At 40.8% G+C, this 20,699-nt stretch overlaps 1 protein-coding gene across 1 annotated transcript in view; it reads right to left on the bottom strand.

The window, feature by feature from the left end:
• Positions 1–20,699, bottom strand: part of AGBL4 (AGBL carboxypeptidase 4) — a 991,536-nt gene that overhangs the window by 107,467 nt on the left and 863,370 nt on the right. The window contains exon 10 of the mRNA XM_075097666.1: positions 6,880–7,032. Coding sequence (XP_074953767.1) covers positions 6,880–7,032 — 153 coding nt within the window. The remainder of the gene's footprint in view (positions 1–6,879; positions 7,033–20,699) is intronic.

Here is a 20,699-nt window from a genome sequence, read left to right as displayed (position 1 = left end):
TTATGAGTGTGTGTGCAGTCTCCTGGGAGTGCTATCATAATAATTTATACAAATGACAGAAACTTAGGACAATGAGAAGCAGAAAGGGAAATACAACCATCATGCATGCAATTGCTTTGAATAGTCTGCAGAAAAAGTGGCTTTTCTGTGTGCCAAAGAGATGTTCTGCTCACTTGTAGGTCTAAATCAGGGGATTACAACCCCTCCTAAGGAGGGGCAGCATGCTGTACACTGCTCCCAGAGCAACCCAGTACAGGCCATTACTCAGACTCCTCCTGGGCACTCTCGCTGCTCCAGAACAGTTCTCTGAACCAGACTTGTACTCTACATATGTTAAAATATGTTGAAGAGGTAATACCCAGAAAGGCATCCTGGGAGGGTGATGCATGTCCAGTTCTTAACCAACTTCCTACCCCTCCTTTGCAGCACAGTTTGTCCCAGACGAGTGAAATTTGCAACACTCTGCAGGAGAGGTAGCTGGCATCTGAATGTAAAGGAGCTCCTTTCATGTGTGCTACTCTGAGAAGCTGCCACCTGCTCCCAGCTTGTTGACATTAGGTAAAAGTAATGATGATCTTTGAAAATACACCATAAAATTGGTATGAAAGTTGTTTCTTCTGTGGATATTCAAAATTTCTACCTGTGTGTGGATGGAGAAGGGACTGTCAACTCCTATATGCGCAAACAACACAGCAAGAAGGTACTGAAAGAAAATCCATTTACTCAAACACTTTCCCCCCCCTCCTTTTCCTTTTCTTTGCAATACAAATTAATTGAACCCTCTGTATAAGAAGAGGGGTGGAATGGTTCAGCATGATGTAATGGAGCAGTTTCATTTTGCCATGACTCTCCAGACAGCAGAGTTCTTGCGAGACCAAAACCTATAATGCTTAGAAGCACAGGCTTTACAATCTGTTTCCTGGGCCACCAGAAATGTGTTTTCTCTCTCCCCTCACCCAGCGTCCAGGAAAAATAAATAAATAAAATAAAATAATAAATAAATAAATAAATGAACTTATGGAGCAACATGTCCAAGAAGCAGTGAACAGAAATGCATCCCAGAGGGGTGCTAAAGCATGTAATAGCTGTATTTGTCTTCCTGGAAATGCCCTGGTACAAGACAACAAAAAAGAAGGTAGGATCATTTATTGTGCTCAGGTTTTAAGAGATTTCTGAGTAGATCTGTTAAGCTTGCATGATGTTAACAAAACCTACCTGAACACAACAGCTTTTACCTTTCTGGGACTAGGGTTTTTTTTTGCCAAAACAGCAGAGGGGCACTTAGGAGACAGTGGTACAAGCGAGCATGGATTTTACTTTGGAATGCATTCTAGGTCTGAGCAACTTTCTCGCTGTTCCCCCTTCCCTATCCAGCCACATGCAACAAAAACTGGTTCTTCTTTATTTTGGAACAGATTATTGGGGTTTGCTCATTCAATGTTCATGAGCTGCTTTCCCTCCCCCAGGCACTTGTGCCAGCACTTCCTTTAGACATGGCCCAAAACACACTGGGATTAGTAATAGGGACCACAAGACTAAGAGGGGTATGTCCAGCCAGGGTAAGTGATAACAGCCCAGCCAGGCTGCCATGGGTAAACGAGAGGAGGTTTGCTGGAAGGAACACATCTTCCCTAAGAAAGCTCTAACGGGCGTGCTGTGAAAATGAGTAGAACAGAGCTGGAGTATGTGGAAAAAAGGAAGACAACAGAAAATACAGATAGATTAAATTTTTTTCCTTCGTTGCCCTATTTTAGATATTCAGGCTAAAGAATGCCAAAACAACACAAACAACCAACCACAACAAAAAGTACTAGTTGGAAAATCATTCCATATCTGAATTTTCTTATATTGCTGAGATAATGATAGTCTCAAAAATATGTTTTAGGTCACAGCATTATGGCACTGGAGTTAACAATGTGTTTCCCTAAAGGAAACTGGGTGGACTGTTGTTCAGAGACTCCACTGTGGAGTGCACAGCATGGTATAAGACGTAGGGAACTGCTGACACAGAAACCAGACTGGCACATTGGAGACCTGGGTTTTATTCTCCAATTTCCTGAAGCAAGTCGCTTCCCACCCACTCTCTGTCTCTTTCCCAACATGACTGGAAGCTCTTGGGGTTATGGACTTTCTCAGGAGTTACCCAGTGCCCAGCATAACAGGACCCCAAGTTTCTACCAGGGTCTGTGGCTAACCACAGCACACAAAGGATGACAAACTATTTCCAAGGAAGGTACTCTGCTGGGAGGTTGAATACAAGAAAATGAAATGAGAACTCAAAAGGTATCCCAAGTACCACCAGTTCAAAGTCCAAAGAAAAAACCCAACAAGATTAAGCCAAGTACCTCTGGCCAGTCTTTTTCCTTTAACTGCAAAGAAAAGCAATCTTTATGAAGTGATAAAGCCATCCACGAATGGCTGTGGTTGTTTCTTTTAAATGAACCAGAGAGAACAGATGGTCTCCTCTCATACTGTCACAAAGGTCAAAATTAGCCACCCCTAAGACTAGCAGGTTCTTGAAATGCTCAAGTGCTTGTGTCTGGTCGTTATGACTAATCCACTCTCCAGAACAAGAAAGGTCAAATGAAGAACACCCCTCCAAACACTGCAACAATTCCTAGCCGTGGCTAATGTGTGATGCACTCAGACATGGTGTCAACAGCTGCTCCTAAAACCCAGTGAGTCAGCCTTTCAAAAGAGCTTGTCAGCTCTCACTGTTAGAGCTCTCATACAGATTATATTTACTCCCCAATGTTTAAAAATATCCTTCTTAAACCTTGAAAATATAAAATGTTTTCCTTACAGAATTTGTCCTTTTTCCCCAGACAGCTGCCCAAGAATGTCTTGTGTATTTATTTGGGAGCAAAACTTCCTAGCTTGTCTTTCACTTTCCTCTTTATGTGCTGACAGCTAAACCAAAGGCAGGCCTCTGTTTCTGAAGTCATGTACAAATGAAAAATTTCTGGTCCCTTTCACAACTCTTACCTGCAAACCACAGTCAACCCTCCAGAGTACTGTGAGGTTAAGTGTTCTGCTCAACAGATAGGGTACAGAGACATTGGGTGACTTGCCTTCGGCCCTACAACAGGCGTGCAGGCACATATCCCCTGTCCATCCCCTACTCTAATAACCAATCTCCCTTGGATGCTGCCATTTAAATAAAAAGGCCTATTGGAAATGACAGGTGAAAAAAGCAGTCCAGGCATGAAATGCACTCTAAAATATATTAATAAAAGGTTGCCAGACAAAACGGCACAAGGCATTTGATCGCATCATCTTAGGCTTGTTGTTCATGGTCCTTTGCATCTGGCTGCGTGATTTCTGCCAGATTCTCGGCTGGAGGAGCAGGGTAGGATTTGCCTGCTTTCCCTAACCCGTGCCGGGCTCAGCTGCAATCATGCAGAGCACTGAAAGAAATCCCTTTGAGTCAGGATTCATTTCGAACATGTAAAACCCAGACAAATGACTGCTTCTCCAAAGTGAATCCCATTTCACAGCAAGTAGGTTATTAGTGTGGAACTCCATACAAGTAGCCTGCATTCAAAAGCCCTCTGCATTATTAACAGAAGATGAGCTTTTGACATCAAAGGAGAACCATTATGTATGCTAAACGGTGGCAAAAATTGTACCCGCACTTCAAACCTTTTCAATTCTTTGTCCCTTGTAAATCAATCAAGGTTGACAGATGCTTTAAGGAGAGTAATCTTTTCAATGATACTGTCAATGGATAACATAATGGAACATTGTCTCTGTGCTGTGTGAAGACATGGAGCTAGTCAATTATGGACAACACTTCATGCAGCCGCCAGTTTTCACTTGAAGTGCTGCTGTTGAAGTATTATAATCCCAACAAATGGCCGCAGCAGCATACAATGTAAATGAGACCTCCTGAAGCTTTGGAAAATTAATTAGTAACAACAGTGGTCCATTCCCACACTTTCAAACACCAGCCTGGTAATGTTAACGATGCACTTCCCCCCTTCCCTTTGAGCAGTCAATAGGGCATATTTACATACACTATTTTTAATTTTCAACACTTTTTTCCCCCCCTTTTAAATGCAGGAAGCTCTGGATTCCTTTCCTCTCGTTCAAGCAGCAAACTTCACCCCTAATATTTCCAACCAGTCACATAACCCACATGGCTGGAGCTGAAAACAAGAGAACAGAGACTTTCCCACTTGGAGACAGCAGGAATATTCACTCCTCTTGCTTCACACACATTGGACACTCTGTGGCTGTTTCTTTTTCCAACACTTCTATTCCCTCAGTTGCCCTGAGAAGAATGGCTTGGACGGATGGCAGGGGAAAAGCTTCCGGTCTCAAGAGACCAGTAGGATGTGAGTTGAAAGCCCAATGTCCTGAATGCCAGCAGCACCTAGGTCAAACTGCAGTGGTACTGGATGCCAACATAGATATCTGATTGCCACCTTCTACACAAAGGAGATTGAGAGTCAAAGAGGAGAGACTGCACTGTTTATTTAGCTATTGGCTTCTATTTCCTATGTAATTTTCTCAAAGATTTTCCTTTTGTCAACTGAGGCTTGCACTAAGAGGAACACTTAATCTCCCACAGTAAGAGAAAGAAATCCCACACTTGAGCACAAAATTTCTAAACTCCTATCAATTGCAGGTTTTCATAACTATGATCTGTGAACACCCCCTTATCTCTAATGTGTTTTTAAAACAACCAGGTGCAGATAAGAAACTCAATCAGTGAGGTCTTCTTGTACAAGAACAGACTGTTCCTTGAACCCAACTCCCTCTTCCCTAGGCTCCAAACAGCTGGGAAGAGATGCAGCTGCTGTGTCTCCTCCTTTATTATAGATTTGGTCTTCTGGCCTCTGGGCAGTTTTCTGAGAAGCCCTTGCAGTGGTTGACCACAGAAAGCTTCACACTGTAGCAGTGCCTCAAACCCTCAGAACATACTGACGGTGGCTAAACAAAACTGGCAACAGTTAATATGAGGCAAAAGAGGAAGCAACAGCACCCTCCCAGGCATTATCCGGCCAGCTGCCACTGCTGATCCCAAGAAAAAAAGGGAAATGTTTGGTCTACTAGAGGCCCCCCTCCTGGGAATAGAATAGACAGAAGAAATAATATCTTCTGCCTAGCCTTAGAAAAGTCAGAGACTGATCCAAACTTTTTCCCACTCTTGCATAAAACAAACTACTATAGAACAAAGAAATGGACAGGACTCAGGAGGTTTCAAGTCCTCCTTCCTTTTGCTGGAACAGATCTGTCAAGAAAACAGTGGCACAACTCCATTTCTATACTCACTTCCCACTCAAACTCCACAGTGCAATATGCACAAACACAAGACAAAAAAATTCTCTACTGCATCTTGATGAGAAGGCTTTAGGCTAGCATTCTTGCCATGATGAAACCAGCCTTTTTTTCCAATTACAGTTTCTTTTGCTGTGCAGACTCGTCTGCTTTTGTATCTGTTTTCAAATTTTGTTCTCTAGAGCTAAACAGATGGAATGCTGCAGGGTCCCTATCCTCCTCCACCCACCACCTCTGCCACAAGCTGGTTGGGATGACACTGCAGAGGAGGCAGGCACCATGCCCCAGCTGTCCCCATCTTTGAGAAGAGACCCAGGATTATCTCTCAGTACCAGGAGGATCAAGTATAAGCAAAAAGGGGACAGCAGAGACTAGGAAAACATATGGTGGGTAACAAAAAGGGTTAAGAACATAACAGACATAAAAGCAGGACCCAAACTGTAGGTTCTTCTGCACTTGGTGCAGGATTCCAAAGTCATTTTCAGTTGAGCCTGTTCCCATTATGTAGCTCCCAAATGTCATCTGCTGCCTTCCCTCCTCACAGCTCATGGCTGGAATTTCCCACTGCCTTGGATGAGATGTGTTTCAAATATTCCTTATCCCAGTCAAAGTAAAATGGAGCACCAAACACCTCTTACTTGAAAAATTGACCCTTCAGCAAACCTGGAGCACAGAGATTGAAACACAGCAAGGCACAGCTGTATAGAAGTAGCTTAGCTGGCAGATCCATGGGTGTGTAAGGTGGGAGAAGGAGAAGTAAATAAGCAATTGCAGGCAGGCTTGAGCATTGTGTGTTGTATTTGCACAGCTTTCAAGGAAAACTGATGCACAGAAGAGGCTATGGAAAGGGCCAGGATGTCATAGTTGGACATAAATTTGCCACACACTTGACCAGTCTTAAATCTACTGACTTCTGCAGAGCTACTGCAACCAATGTCTGCTCTACTCTATTTGAAACTTGCTCTAAAACCATATGTCTCTTTCCAACTAATTTATATGGGTTTACTATTTATTTCCAATATCCAGAGATACTTAAACACCTATTTTTTTCCAAGTTACAAGACATGCATTAAGCAATTACAGATTTTCTTGCAGAACAGTTTTCCATGGTAATATCAAAGAATTTCAAAAATATATATTGTCTTTGTCACAACTTTCAACAGAAAATTACCTAACCTTTGTTTCAAGTTTATTATTTTCACTTCTGTTTGCTATTATACTATTATTTAAAGTGTACAAGTAAAAAAAAAAAGCCAATATAATATAATATAAACAATGAAACAGTAAAGATTATCCAGTTGATCAAAACACAAAAGATCTTCTGATAAAAAACCCTAAGTGTTCCAATAATTCAGAACCAAAGGTTAAAATATGGAAAAATAAGAACCTGCTTCTGTTTATGTATCTAATGACAATACATAAGATCACCACTTTTGGATAAGGTAAGTATAAGAGGCAAGATGGTAGCTAATAATTACAAAGATTTTAAGTAGACTTTTTTTCATATTAGAATAAATTTAACACAATTCAATTAAGCCAGGAATTTATCATGGAAAAATAAATTAGGAAAAATAAATTAAGAGAAACATTGCTTACGTAAGAGAAGTCTTCGGCATTCTGACAGAGTAGCTTGGGAAAAATGGCCTGTCGCTGAAATCTTTCCTCGTCTTCAAAGATGTTCCCATACATGAAGCCATTCATCATAGTGGAGTGGGCATGGATATCAATATAGAACTCCAGGTTAATCTTCTGTTAAGGGAAAACAACAACAACAAAATATTAAGCATAGGATAAATCATAACTGTGTTATGCAGGTGAAGCCTCCCACAAATCCAGTACTGCCATCCTTGAATCTAACCATGGTGCCAGCGTCAGAGAGCCATGTTAAAGACATTGCTTTGATGCATCCAACTATTCATGACTCTTTGTGGGTGCATGTGAGATGCAACACAGAACCATGATAGACATTTCTTTACCTGTTCTGAAAAGGGTGGAACATCAATACAGCACAGGACACGCTGCAAAATAGACCCAAAGCATTATCCTTTGCTTTGATGCAGGGCTTAGTGTCACTGATAAAAATATGCACCTTGCAGTTCTAGAGTATGATTGTTTGGGCATAGCTTTGCCATCTACACACAGTTCTGCATCATAATATGCAGGTATACCCTTTGGCCAAGAAAGACAGGCTCAAAATAGTGTGAAAGAGACTTCAGTATTTTCTGTGCAGTTTATTTTGGTTTATAAAGAGAAATACCGCAAATGTTTTTGTCTTATTCTGCTTTGTTGTAGTAATTCAATAGAACAACTCCCAAAAGCCCTTGAATGCCTCTCCATTTGTAGCTTCCCACATGATTCTGCATCAGATCTTGCTTCAAAACAAAACACCAGGACCCCCTAACACAGAAGTGCCTGCTTTCCCCATACCCTTCCTGTACTGGCAATTCAGCATCAGGAGGGTCTGTAAGAAAACACCGTTCAAGTCTCCAGTCCAGGGACACATCTTTTTCCTCACATCAAATATAAGAGATACTACTTCCCCCGCCATCAGTGGCAAAGAGTGAATGTTCACCTTGATCACCATGTGCCATTGACAGCAGTGAGAAGGCAATATCTGGTACCAAAAAGTGCTACTCTGGATTACCCAGAGTTTCCCCAAACTCTTGCAAGCCTCTGGTCCTGAAAAAATAGTGCTCTGTGACTAGACAGTGACAAACCCACCCCTGTCAGCTGGCCACCAGGGGGCCAGTAAGAACCTTCCTTGTGACTAGAGGGTTACAGTTCACATCTCCCTACTCCAACAGGGGGATGGAGAAGAGCTGTGTTAGTAGAACAGGGATTACGATGCTTAGCCTTGTACCCCTTGGTGGCAAACGGGGACCCTGGCCAGTAAAATACAGCATGTTGCTCTCCAGCCACATGTCTCGCCTGCACACAAAGCTTGCTCAGGCTACAGGAGAATACTGAGCTACAAGACAGTCCAATGTAATACAAACACAGTTTGTATTATGCAGTTCACATGACAGCAGTGTCAGCTCTTCTAGAGAGTCTCTGATGGGGGGAGAACATAATTTGGTATGTGAAACTAATATGATACAGATTTACTTTCCCTTGGCAGAAAACCAATGTACAACACACAGTGACTGTTTAGTTTAATTAAACAGCCTAGAGAGAGTAATACTGTATCTTATTAAGCCTCTCCTATGTTAAAATGTTAGCTAATGCAATATCAATATCTGACCATGCTTCATAGGAAAAGGAACATTTGATTGTATTTGACTCTAATACAATAAATTGTTTGCTCCTGCCAAAACATTACACTGTGCTATAGAGGACCAACACTGCAATAAAGCACACATCTGCTATTCGGAGATACAGCACTGAGGAGAAAGATTAGCACTGACAGGATGAAATACCACATAGGATTTTCCTCCTCTCCAAGCATACAGAAATTAAAACCAAGATTGAGTAATATTATTTTTCATAAGATAATTTCCCCATCAGAAATAGAATTTCATGAGATCAGATGCATGCTGGCATATCACCGTAAAACAGAACATGTTGTAGAGTCTCAAAACGGTGATTTGATGATGAAGTGAGGACATAATCTAGTTAAACTGGATATTTGTAAAGCATGAATGTCCTTCACATAGAAGTCAGTGACCCAAGTAATACTTATTTTAGAACAACTAGACAGAATTCTTTATAGGGACATATTTACTAATATAAAGCAGTTGAGAAGCACAGGGAGATATATATCAATAGACTAGTATCATTTGTGTCTTAACACAAATAAAGATGCTGGCATAAACTGTATTTATGCTGTGTCATACTATACTTATTCATCCATAGTTATCAAATGTTTTCTAAAAGAAGGTGCCTACAAACAGGGACACAGATGCACAGATTACTAAGATAACTTTCCATAGGCTATCCACCAAGAAACTCACCTGCAGAACATGGGTGACCTGAGCCTCAGCTTAGTATTCAATTGATCAAGTCATCCAGTCTAACGTAGTATCACTAGAAAAATATTTTCTAAACTCTCCTAGGAATCTTGCTAAAAAAAAATTGCTGCTAAAAGTGCTCCAAAGAATTTTAGATAATCTCTTGGGGTGCTGAAATTTCTTTGAGGATCGATCTTGATCACCAAACCCATTTTCAAATAGTCTGGTAACAATGGTTATTTGTGAGGGAGCAGTGTCCTTCACAGATATCACCTTCACCTAAAGATTCAGTTTCCAGGTCACTGGAAACCATTTGGAAACCATGACATTCAACAGATAGCTCATCACCCAGACAAGTGTTTAAAAACATTTATTTAGTCATTCATTACAATGTATTTCAAAAGTAATTTTCTAACTCAGCCCACAATAACTATTCAACTGGTGTAGGGGAATAGACAGGGATCGACGACCGGAAGATCATGGGCTGTGACGGAAAGATAGACTCCTCCCCATAGGAGTGGCAGGAACAGGAAGCGCAAGAGCTATATAAGCATGTGATGCAGTTAAATAAACGGACATTTTGTATCCATCATATTGATGTCTGTGCATCACTGTCCCCAGGGTGGGTAGAGCCCTGTGTCCCGGAGATATGTGGCCCAAGATAAGTTCTCCCGTAGAAGCGTACAGCAACAAACTGGTTTCTCTGGTCTTTGCTCATTACCCTCCTACTGAACATATAAAAACTATTTCACATATTCTTGCCCACTAAATATACTCCAAATCTGCAATTGTCCATCCTATTCAGTAAGTTGTTAAACATTGCTAGAGTAATTGCCAGTTAGATGTACCACTCCCAGACACTGCTGTATGTGAGCAGAACAGTATTTCAATGTTTCACATTTCTTTTCTTCTCATCACATTAATTATTTTATCAAAGGGAAACATCTTTAGCATTCTCCATTACAGAACAAAATAATTCAGCGCATTGTTAATGTAACACATGAGTTCCTAATGAAAAAATTCTCTTTATTCACAGGCACAAAGATATTGTGGCCGTAATATGGACAATAACAGTCCAGTCACTGGGAAATTAAACTTAAAGTTTGCCATCTCATGCCCCAAGTAGTAGACCAAGGAGCAGACAATTTGTTTGCAGGCAAGTTTTGCAAAAGAATGAAGATATGTTCCTAAACGATAATGGTATTTCTTCCCTCTCTTTAGAGTCATACATATTCATAAGTACTTTACATGTAGGAACTGTTTTACCCACTGCCACACTACAAATTTAAGCTAGGGAATAAAGTTTCATATTTCAGTTGAGGTTCTCTGGAAGATTTTGACATAATTACTGATCTCCTGTAATTTAGGCAGGATCACAGAGTTAACATTTTATTAAATATATAATGTCACCTACTGATGGGAATTTCAGAAAAATCAGCAGAGAGGTGACCTTCTGAAATTGTTTCTCTTTGAGATAGGGAGAATTTTAATGGGAGGTTGAAGTTAATAAATGTATGTGTGCATTTACATGAGCACATACAAACACACTTAAACATAAACCAATCCTATCTGCTGTTAAACCACAGGGGTACCTGTCAGTATCTACACAGCAGAACCTACCCCCGTTATGGCTTCTAATGCACTAGCATCAACAAGTAAGGATGGGAATAAGTTGAGAGATGGGTCAAAGTCTCAGTCACATTTGCTTCAATCTTTAAGCAGAAAGAAAATGAATAACCAGACTCAAACACCTCTGGATGCCATAGCTGCCTTCTGAGAGACTTACAAGTTACATTCTACAATATGATATTAAACTCATCATTTTCTGCTTTAGAGGTGGAATGTAAAATGATTCAGATGCCTTATAAAAATCATCATGCAATTTAATTCCCTCAAGTGTCTTTTCTTTGTGCGTACAAGCAGCAGCAGAGATTTTATCTCTCACACTCTCTTTCTTAAGTAAAGCTGTAATTACCTGGATGACCCAGCTTACAGAGTTGGAGAAAACAAAGGCAGGCTTGGTCTTTGTGTGTCAAAACAAAAATCACTCACTAGACTTACAGAGACAATGATTGAACCCCAATATGTAGAAAACAACAGTTAACATTCTCTCCCTTGCAAAGAATGGTCTTTGCCTCTTCTTGCCACTTACCACATAAAAACAGAATAAATAAATAGGCAAATGAATTTCTGCTCTAAAGTTCATTTGAACCCCTGCCTTTGTGACACACACTCTCTACTGTTCTCTTGAGTCAGTCTAAAGTTTCTGGCAGCTTGAGAAATATACATATAAATTAGGGAGGGGGAAAAAAGAAAGAAATCATGGATAAAGAATAAGATCTCACATACATTGTCAAGATATGAAATAGTCAAAGTAGCACAGAAACTGGAAACTTTCATGATGCCATGTAAAGTTTTGAGAAAATATATTCTCACTTGTCTGCATTTTTATTTCATTAGCTGAATGCCTTTGGAAGGTCAGTAATTAAAGAGCAAAAGGAAAGAATGATGTTAATAGCTAGTGCTGATATGACCAAAGTTAGATTTTGAACAGTGCAATTATAATTCTCAAGGAAACAGATTTGATAAATAAATAAATAAAAATCAATAAATGCCACAATAAAAGGATAAATGTGCACTGAGCCCAGAACATGAGCCACTAGAGAGACAAGTGATGCAGGAAGAAGCCAGCTCTGTCCACCAGCTGTCACTTCAATATGGATTTTATTAATTCTTGGGCATAGCAATTGGTTTAGAGGGATAATATCCAAAAGCCTTCTTCCCTCCAATATTTCATACAGGGGATGGGATAAACTCCTTGCAGTGTTTTATACAAGCCATGAAAACCACGGCTTGTCACTAGTGATAGAGAACATAGTCTCTAGGCAGACCTTGCACTCTTACTGCTAAGCCACTGTTTGAAGTAAATGGACATATGACAGTTGGCACAGCATGAGTTTGCCCCTTTTTGGTTCAGAAGGGATTCAGAAATTCCCAGACCACTGGGTCTTTTATGCTTCCTCAGGTCCAGAATCTCTCAAAAGAAAATTCTGCGTAGGCTTCAAGTGTATCCATTTTGACATATACACCGTACCCCATGCTTAGTTATTTTGGCAACAGCTGCAGTGGTGACACCAGAAAACACAGGCACAACATGCTAATAAGCAAATTAAAGGGAAACTGACCATTTAGCATCACTTGCTCAGCAGTCTACATTCAGCTAGAAAGCACTGGCCCTGGCCCTTTCAGCTCCAGGGAGGTCTGCCCAGTGCCTTGAATTGCCCTTTGGGGATGCAAAACACTTGTCTCCTCCTTACTATAGGAGGGAACTTAAAGTGGAATTCAAACTAGATATGGTTCACATTTTCAAGCTTCCCTTGAAATACCTGGATTTGGATGCCTGGTAAGGTGAATTTTGCCCAAGTCACTTGTCTTACATCTACCTTCTCCCCATATTTTTTCCCCAAAGTTTGAATGGGCTAGCTAGCATAAAATCTTACAAAAAAAAAAAAGTCAAATACTTCCAAGAAGGTTTTCCTCTGCCATTCTTTATAACCTCTGACAAGTCAGCCCTGCAGTGTCATTTCCAGTTTTGCAGATGATGTAAGCCACACCTTAGAGGCATTATTTCAGAGGTACACCACTACTCCTTTGTAACCATAAGGACAACATCTTTCTCCTTCCATTCATCATCTCATAGACCACCTGCTCCGTTCACCTTTGCAAACACCATGGCAACAACAGCAATTATTTACATAAGAAATTAATAGTAGAAAAGTGGTTTACTATTTTTAAAAACCTTCTAAAGGTTAAAAACCTTTTAAAAAAATAAAGTTTCTTCATCTTGCTTCCAGAGAAGGGAAAATGCCAGTTCTCTATTCTCACTGATATGAAGCGTGAAAGGCCAATTTCTCCTTATTCCTGTAGACACCTTTACACAATGTGACAATGTCTCCTAAGTGCCCCTGCAGAAGCAGCTTGCAAACACTGATGTACCACTAACTCGGCATTACCTTCTAGTAATTCATCATAACACTTCATGCATTTTCTTCAGATTATTTCAATGACATTCCAGAGCTGTTTTCTTTCAGAATGAACCACTCCAACCCAGTTGCCATTCAAAACTAGTTAGTTACCAATCCAGTTACACAGCAAGTTCTCAACCTAAATAATGATACTTCTTAATGATAGGCATAATCTGTTGCGACTCATTAGTGCATCAAAGAGGATGGAGAAGAGACTTCTGTTGGTTCATACAGCAAAAGGATGGCATTGTCCATCAACACAGCTTTCCTGCCTGTCCTAAAAAGTAAGGGATGCTTTTATCCATAGAAGGACATGGGACCCCCTTCAATGAGCTTGAACCCTGCTCTGCTGTGCCCATCAGTAACCCTGAAAGGAGCTAAACTTATAGTTTTGGCCTCAGAGTGGGAGGTCAGCAACATGCATATTCTTATCCTTGTTCTTCATCTGCTTGCTTCTCTCACCTGCCAGTGCAGATAACAACACCTCCTGAGGATTAGCTGACGTTTGTAAAGCACTTTGAAGATATAAAGCATCACAGTGCGTGCAAGTTAAGTATTAATTCATCTGCCAGGCTGATTCACTCTTTGACCCCTCTGCAGAGACATCCAGTTAGTGTCAGCTCTGGCAGTTTTTGCAGTTCAGGCACCTGTCCACCAGCTACTGGACTGAAGCCAGCAATTCACACAGGACACAGAAGAGCCGTCAGATGGTAGTAACATTTGGTCATGACAGGCCTGAATTGGATTTGAAAGGGTGACCTGGAGGTGAAAGGCTCTATCAAAAAGCCACTTCTGTTCAAATGCATGTTAAATTAGAGGGGCCAAAGAGACAATGTTAAGACCCAGAACAAGTTTAGACAAGACTTTTGGGTCAGCTGCATGGACAATTCTTGTATAATTTTTACCCTAAATGAATAGGAACCAGGAAATACACTCTTCTGGATTTTACGCGTGACCCCAAGCCAAAACTGGAAGGGTGACTCTGAACAAGGACAGTGATTGTTCTGTCTTACCCTTTCTCTCTCTCTCATATAGGAACAAACATGTACATACATTCAGCAACATGGGTTTTGACCTTTGCGAGCTCTGAAGTCTTTAGTTGCCTGAATATTTAGAATAAAACATTGGGATTGAACTGGGACTTGGGGCATTACATCACCCTAAACTTTACTGATGTCACCTGGCTCTGCCCATCTCAGACCTCAGTTGCAGATCTCCACTGTATGTCCTGCAGAGCAAGCTCTGTAAATCCTACCTTGTTCATGTGTCTGCTACTGAACACCATTGGGTCTGCAGAAAGAGGGCTTTTCAGAAAAGAAAGGGGAGAATTGTGGCAAAAGAATCAACAGCTTTTTGGGAGACTCTAGGAACCCTACAAGACAGACAGACAGGGAGGAAGGGGAGGGAGGGAGGAAGAAGCTGAGGCAGTCACTGTTCCTTATTCTGATAATTAAAGCAAGAAAATTGGGTTACAAAACAGAAATATCTAAATGACCATCTTTTCACCAGATAATTCAATTTGGCTCTGGTCTGATTCTGAAAGTTTGCTCAGCTGAAATGTTCCCAGTAGCTGTATTGAAGGTTTTAGCACTCTTGGTACTGTTCCTTAGACAGCCGCTTGCTTACTGTGTAACCATATGCAAGTCATTAAATGTCTTCAGGCATCATTAATTGCTGCTTATACACCTGAAACTGTATTAAGCTCAAGACTGCCTGTTCAACTATTCACTTCATAGCAGTATTAAGAGTTTTGTGTTTTACCAATAACTTTTAATTATACTTCTCCAGAACCTTCTGACCAAGGTACACAGCCCTTACTTTGCTAGTGTGTAAATAAGGCCCAAACACATTGCCTGCTGCTCCTCCAATTACAAAGGCAAAGAGTGGTAGACTCAAAAACAATGGCTAGGAATTATGACTCTCTGTCCCCTAATTTCCTAGGAACTATTCCAGTTGGACAAATTGCATGTAGTAAAATCAAACTCTACAACAACCAGTTTCTCTAGTCTTTCAGATAATAAATAGCATTATTCACTATTTCTTACTAAATAAGTAACAGCTGGCAGAATATAAAGTCATCAGGCAGAAAACCTAAGGCAACCAAAGTGCTTTTTAAATTAGCTTTTACTTATACTGCAGAACTCACTGCCACCAGATTTCAGCCAAACCACAGATGAACTCAAAAAATTCAGAGGAAAAGATTCCATTATGTTATTACACACAAAGCAGTGGACACAATTTCTTGATCAGAAGATCCCCAAATTACACATTGCCAGAAGCTCTGCCCTGTTCTTAGTCTATCCCTTAGCATCTGCAATAGGTCATTGGATACTGAGGCACATAAACCTTGGGTTTGATGCAGCATCACTGTTCTTATTTTCCAATTAGACCTTAATTTATGCTGCAGAATGAGACTCTTACGGTTCCTGAAAAGTTACGATGGTGATTGGTGGTGAAAAGTACACATATTTCTACAGTTTAAACTGTCTACTTTAAAAAGAGATTAGACAAATTACTATAAGGTAGGTCCTGCTCTATATAAAGCTTTCAGCTTAGAAGCCCCTAAACCAATGATAACTACAAGCTGGATATCAAGGATAAAGGTTCATTTTACACGTGTACAATTTCTTATACATGCCCCTCAGTGCCTTTATCTGCCTACTAACAACGTACCCAGAAAATCTGATTAGTTGGACATACGAGAGGACCTGTAGTGGTTGTTCTTATTTTACGTAGATCCATGTGGAGTAAGAAAGAAACAAACATACCTGCATGCAAACTGAAAACCTGCCCGGTCAGGTGAAAAGAAACAACACAAAATGTGTCATTCAAGGGTTATGTGGCCATCTACTTGCTTGGGAAGACAGGAAGGCTGTGGATGGACATTTTGCACATGCTTTACTAGTGATTGACAGCTGAAAAGCAAACTAACTCTTTCTCTTCATCTTCCTGGCACAGCCTCACCACAAACAAAAGTTATCTGTGGTCATTGGTGTTATTCTATTCCTGTGTGAGTTATGTCTTTCTTGTCCTTCCTCAAGAAGGACTCAGTGCAGGCAACAAGCATATCCCAGTATGAGACAAAAGTAAAAGCCAATAAACAGGAAAACAAAGACACTGAGAGGGATTAGGGTCTATACATCAGATATAGCTACTGAAGGGAGGAGTGGCATGCTAACAAATAAAAAAAAATTGCCTCTGATATTCTCTTGTTGACCCAAGATTCATCCACAGCTGGAAGAATAGGTTTTCTTGAGTTTGACCTACTCGGAGACAGATCAGCATAGCATTTCTCACCAAACCTCAGAATGTTTACTCTGTGCTTTACATCTAGCAGTATTTATTATCTGTACAATGCTATAAAAGCTAAAATGTAACGGTCATTTTGGAAGGATCTGCTTTTACAAGTGAAGGCACAATATATCATGCCTTTTGCAAGGCACTTATCAGCATTAGTTATATCTGAAACTTTTTTCCTCCAGCATTCCCCTAACCACACTGGCCAACAGGTAAACATATTGCTGCAGGCAATACCACCTTGTGTTCTGCCTGTCAGACCAAACAGCAGGGCAGCTAACTGTGCCTATAAGTAAAGCCACGAGATCTCAAAGACATTGTATCCCCTGCAAGCACATATGGGGGACCATTTTTTTTTTTTTACCATTTCCTACAGAAAGAATATTAAGGTCTTGCAGAACATCAGGCACTCAAGATTCAGAACAGTGGTATAAGAAATAATCAGCATGTGACAATCGCAAGGGGATTCACCAGGGCATAACTAAACAAAGGTATAGCAGGACTCCAAAGAACAGTATTTCCCACCCTAGATGGCAGCAGCTGACCCACACTGACAATAGCTGACTTAGAAATTTAGGTAGTTTTTGTCTGCTTTTTACTCTATATGTGTATATATATACCTTTATAAGACTGTGTGTGTAAAAATGCATCTTTAAATACAAAGAAATATTTTAAACTTGCTTTCATCCTTCTCCTCTGTAACTGTTACAGCTGTCTATAATGGATAGCAAAGCAATTTGCTCTGAATTATAGTTATATCAGATCAACATTTGATCTTTGCTCTAAAGGCTGCATCAACACTGATGGTCCGCATGCTGTTTTCAGGTTGAGTCACCAAACGCGAGAGTGACCAGCTAGTTCCTTGATACACATTACTGACTGCTTCAGGAGATTCGCCCTACAATATGACTGCATTGCGAAGCAATATTGTGTGATTTAACCCTGGTAGGCAGCTAAGCCCCACACAGCCAGTCGCTCACTCCCCCTGCAGTGGAATGGGGGAGAGAACCGGAAGGCTAAAAGCGAGAAAACAAAGTTTACTCTCTTATTGCAACAACAGACCACACAGCAAGACAGAAACCAACTACATGCAACAGCAGCATAGTGAAAGTTCTCTGGAAGCAGAAAGTGATCACACAAAACTTCAGCAGGCAACTCATGGGCAGACCAAACTTTCAGTGAATTCTCCATGTTTCTTTATAGTTTCCCTGGCAGCTTCCTCCCCTCCACACACCCACACACCACACTGTGAGCTGGAGAAAGTCCGGAAGTATACTTTAACAAAGCTCCCAGCTCTCCCAACCACTTCCCTTTAACTTTAGATTTCTCTAAAGGGAGGAGGTTTCTGCTATGTCTGATGGTAGGAACCTGATCCTGTCATCATTAGCTTTCTCCGAGACTCTTCATTTGTTGAATGTTGGTCTGTAATAAGAGGCAAAAAGGATAGTCACTTTTATAGCAACTACCTGCCAACAGATTTCAATTCTTTATCCGTTCAAAATCCCACATCTGTCCCTGTCTCCAGGCACTAGTGGAAAAAGCTCTGCATTAGTTATTTTTATTATCAACATAAAAATCTTTCAATTTATTTATTTATTAAGAAAAAAAAGCAGCTATCTACAAAACTCAGTTCATTTTGTCCTTAGGCAGACATTTAAAGCTGTCTGCCAACTTCTTTTCTTAATACAAAAATAAGCTAAAGTCTTTATTACACACAGTGCAACAAAATATGACCAGCGACAGTTACCCAGCTGAGACATGCACCATCCATTTATCAGGCAAGAACTCTGTGACTGACAGAGGAAACATCTGATAAAGAAGGCAGCCCCATTTCTGAAACCTGGCCACTGATGGGTCCTGACCACCGCACTGAGCCCTGAAACGTTCCCTGTCCCTGCAGGCACTGAGTCCACACTGCACAGTGGAACAGGGACAGACGCTGAGATTATTCTGACCCCTCTCCAGACAGACAGACAGTATCGACCTGCCAATTCAGAGCAAGGAGGACTCCATTGCATGACTGTTCTGCTTTTGGGACTCAAGTGCACATCTCTGTGTGATGCTACGCCAAATGGCTTCTCCAGCTCCTTCCTAACACAGCAGAGAGATGAAGTGGTTGCCACTGAGGAGACACCACCACATGCTCAGCCACCAGCCACTCAGACCCACCAGCCAGACCTTTTTGTAATAAGCTACTTTCAGGCTGGGTCTTTGCTTTTGTTGCTTAACAGTGTGATATGGTGAAGACTGAAAATATATCCCAAACCACTTAAGTTCCTTCCACAAATGCCTCTCGGACTCTAACGCAAGGACATGGCAGGTGATGAGAACTGTGGCTTCTGCCCAAAATCTTGTGGCCTATTTCATAGTGAGCGTAGTGTCTGAAAAGCAAGAAGGATTTGGAGCCATAGCCAGGATATGTGTCAGAGCTGCCGCCTGCACGCTTTCTAGGCTAGTGACTGGCATGTTAAACCCAAACAACACATCTTAGACTGACACAAGATGAAACACATTAGGCAGATGGCATGTTTTCTCTGCACAAGCCAGCACCAGAGTATTTCCTCCTAACGATCTCCTGTTCTTGTTCTCACAGCAAAATTAGTTTTAAAGTAAAAAGAAACAGAAAAATATGTAACATGATGAGAGCAAAGATTACTATGTGGAAAATATATAAACAAGAGAGGGGTTTTGTTCTTTCAATTCCATGGCTTTTATTTATATATATTGTTTATAAAAACAAACACCCTACTTTGTCAGACATTAAAAGTCAAAATTTACATTTAAACAGAGGCATTTAGGTGGGTTTTGTTTTCCTCTCATCTCTTGAATGCAGAGTACAGAAGACTAAAAACACTCAATTTTCCTAAATGAAAAGATAACAGGTGAAGTTTGCATTCTGGGAACTATTCATTCAGTGAACAATGTTCAACTTAGCAATGACCAAAGCCCAGCTGATCAAGGGGAAAAGAGCACTGGCTATTAGGCCTGACAGGGATTTGCTCAACAGCTGAGACCAGGAGAAGCTGTGATCTCATTGTGTCCTGTTCCCAAGGAGGAAATTACGCCAAATACAGCTCCCTGAGGGCAACACCTACATTTCCAGATGTACAGTGGATCACTACCCAACTGAAAATCACTGCAGTCATGGAGATTTCAGTGCTACAATAGCCCTGGTTTCATTGCTGAAACTACCGCAGAAGTTTAAAATGTGAGGTGGTCTGCTTATAAGAAAAATGAGACTTGAAACAAGTCCATAATTGCACCATGTTAAGGCCATTATAAAAGAATAGAAGTGCAAGCAAATACTGTGATGACCCTTAGAGCTTGCCATCAATTACCTTCCCTTTTTTTTCTCCCCCTTTTTTCTTATTTTCTTCCTGGCAAGGAAAATGGGCACTGATTCCAGCCAGGGAGTCTATCAAACAAGTACACTTGCAAGCACTGTGCTCAGAGAATGCCACCCTAGTCCATAGAAAGGTGTAGCAACTTTTTTGACCACTTTGTCTCACTGGGGCACACGAGGAGTAACAGATGATGTACTACAGCAGCTCATTCATTTCTGGGCTGGATTGGCCCTCTCTGGCTTTTTCTGATATAGAGCTGATCCAATGTGTTAAAAGGACACAGGCAAAAAGTAACCTCATACTTTTTAAAACAAGGGTTAACCACAGATGCAGCCAGCACTTTGTAGGGTTTTATGTTGATTGTTTTTAACTGTCACACATGTTATATTGAGTGAAATCCATTAAAAAACCCCAAAACAACCCCAAAACCGCTACCACCACTACTCCCCCAGTAAAAATAGTCTGGCTGTACTTTAAAACAGAGGAAATAGTAATAAAAGTTTGGAAAAGGCACACACACAAAATCTAAATGCCTGGGAGGCAAGAGCGCTATCACTATGTACCCAGCGCTAGGAAATCACTGACTCGCTCTTATTATTTGAAGTTGCAGAGGGTGTTTCTAATCTCCCAGGACTAGAAGCTATCCCAATCACCGCCTTACTATCAGAAAGCGTATTCTGATGTTAACCCGTCATCACAATGGTCCCTCTGTCTTTGGTGAGTTCTGCTTTTTGCCATGCTCACAAACAGCAAAAGAATCTATTGTTTCTGCAACAAACGGTGCTAGTGTTTCTAGCACTTCC

Source organism: Phalacrocorax aristotelis, chromosome 6, assembly GCF_949628215.1.
Source record: "Phalacrocorax aristotelis chromosome 6, bGulAri2.1, whole genome shotgun sequence".
Taxonomy (NCBI): Eukaryota; Metazoa; Chordata; class Aves; order Suliformes; family Phalacrocoracidae; genus Phalacrocorax; species Phalacrocorax aristotelis.
This window is presented reverse-complemented; position numbering and strand designations above follow the sequence as displayed.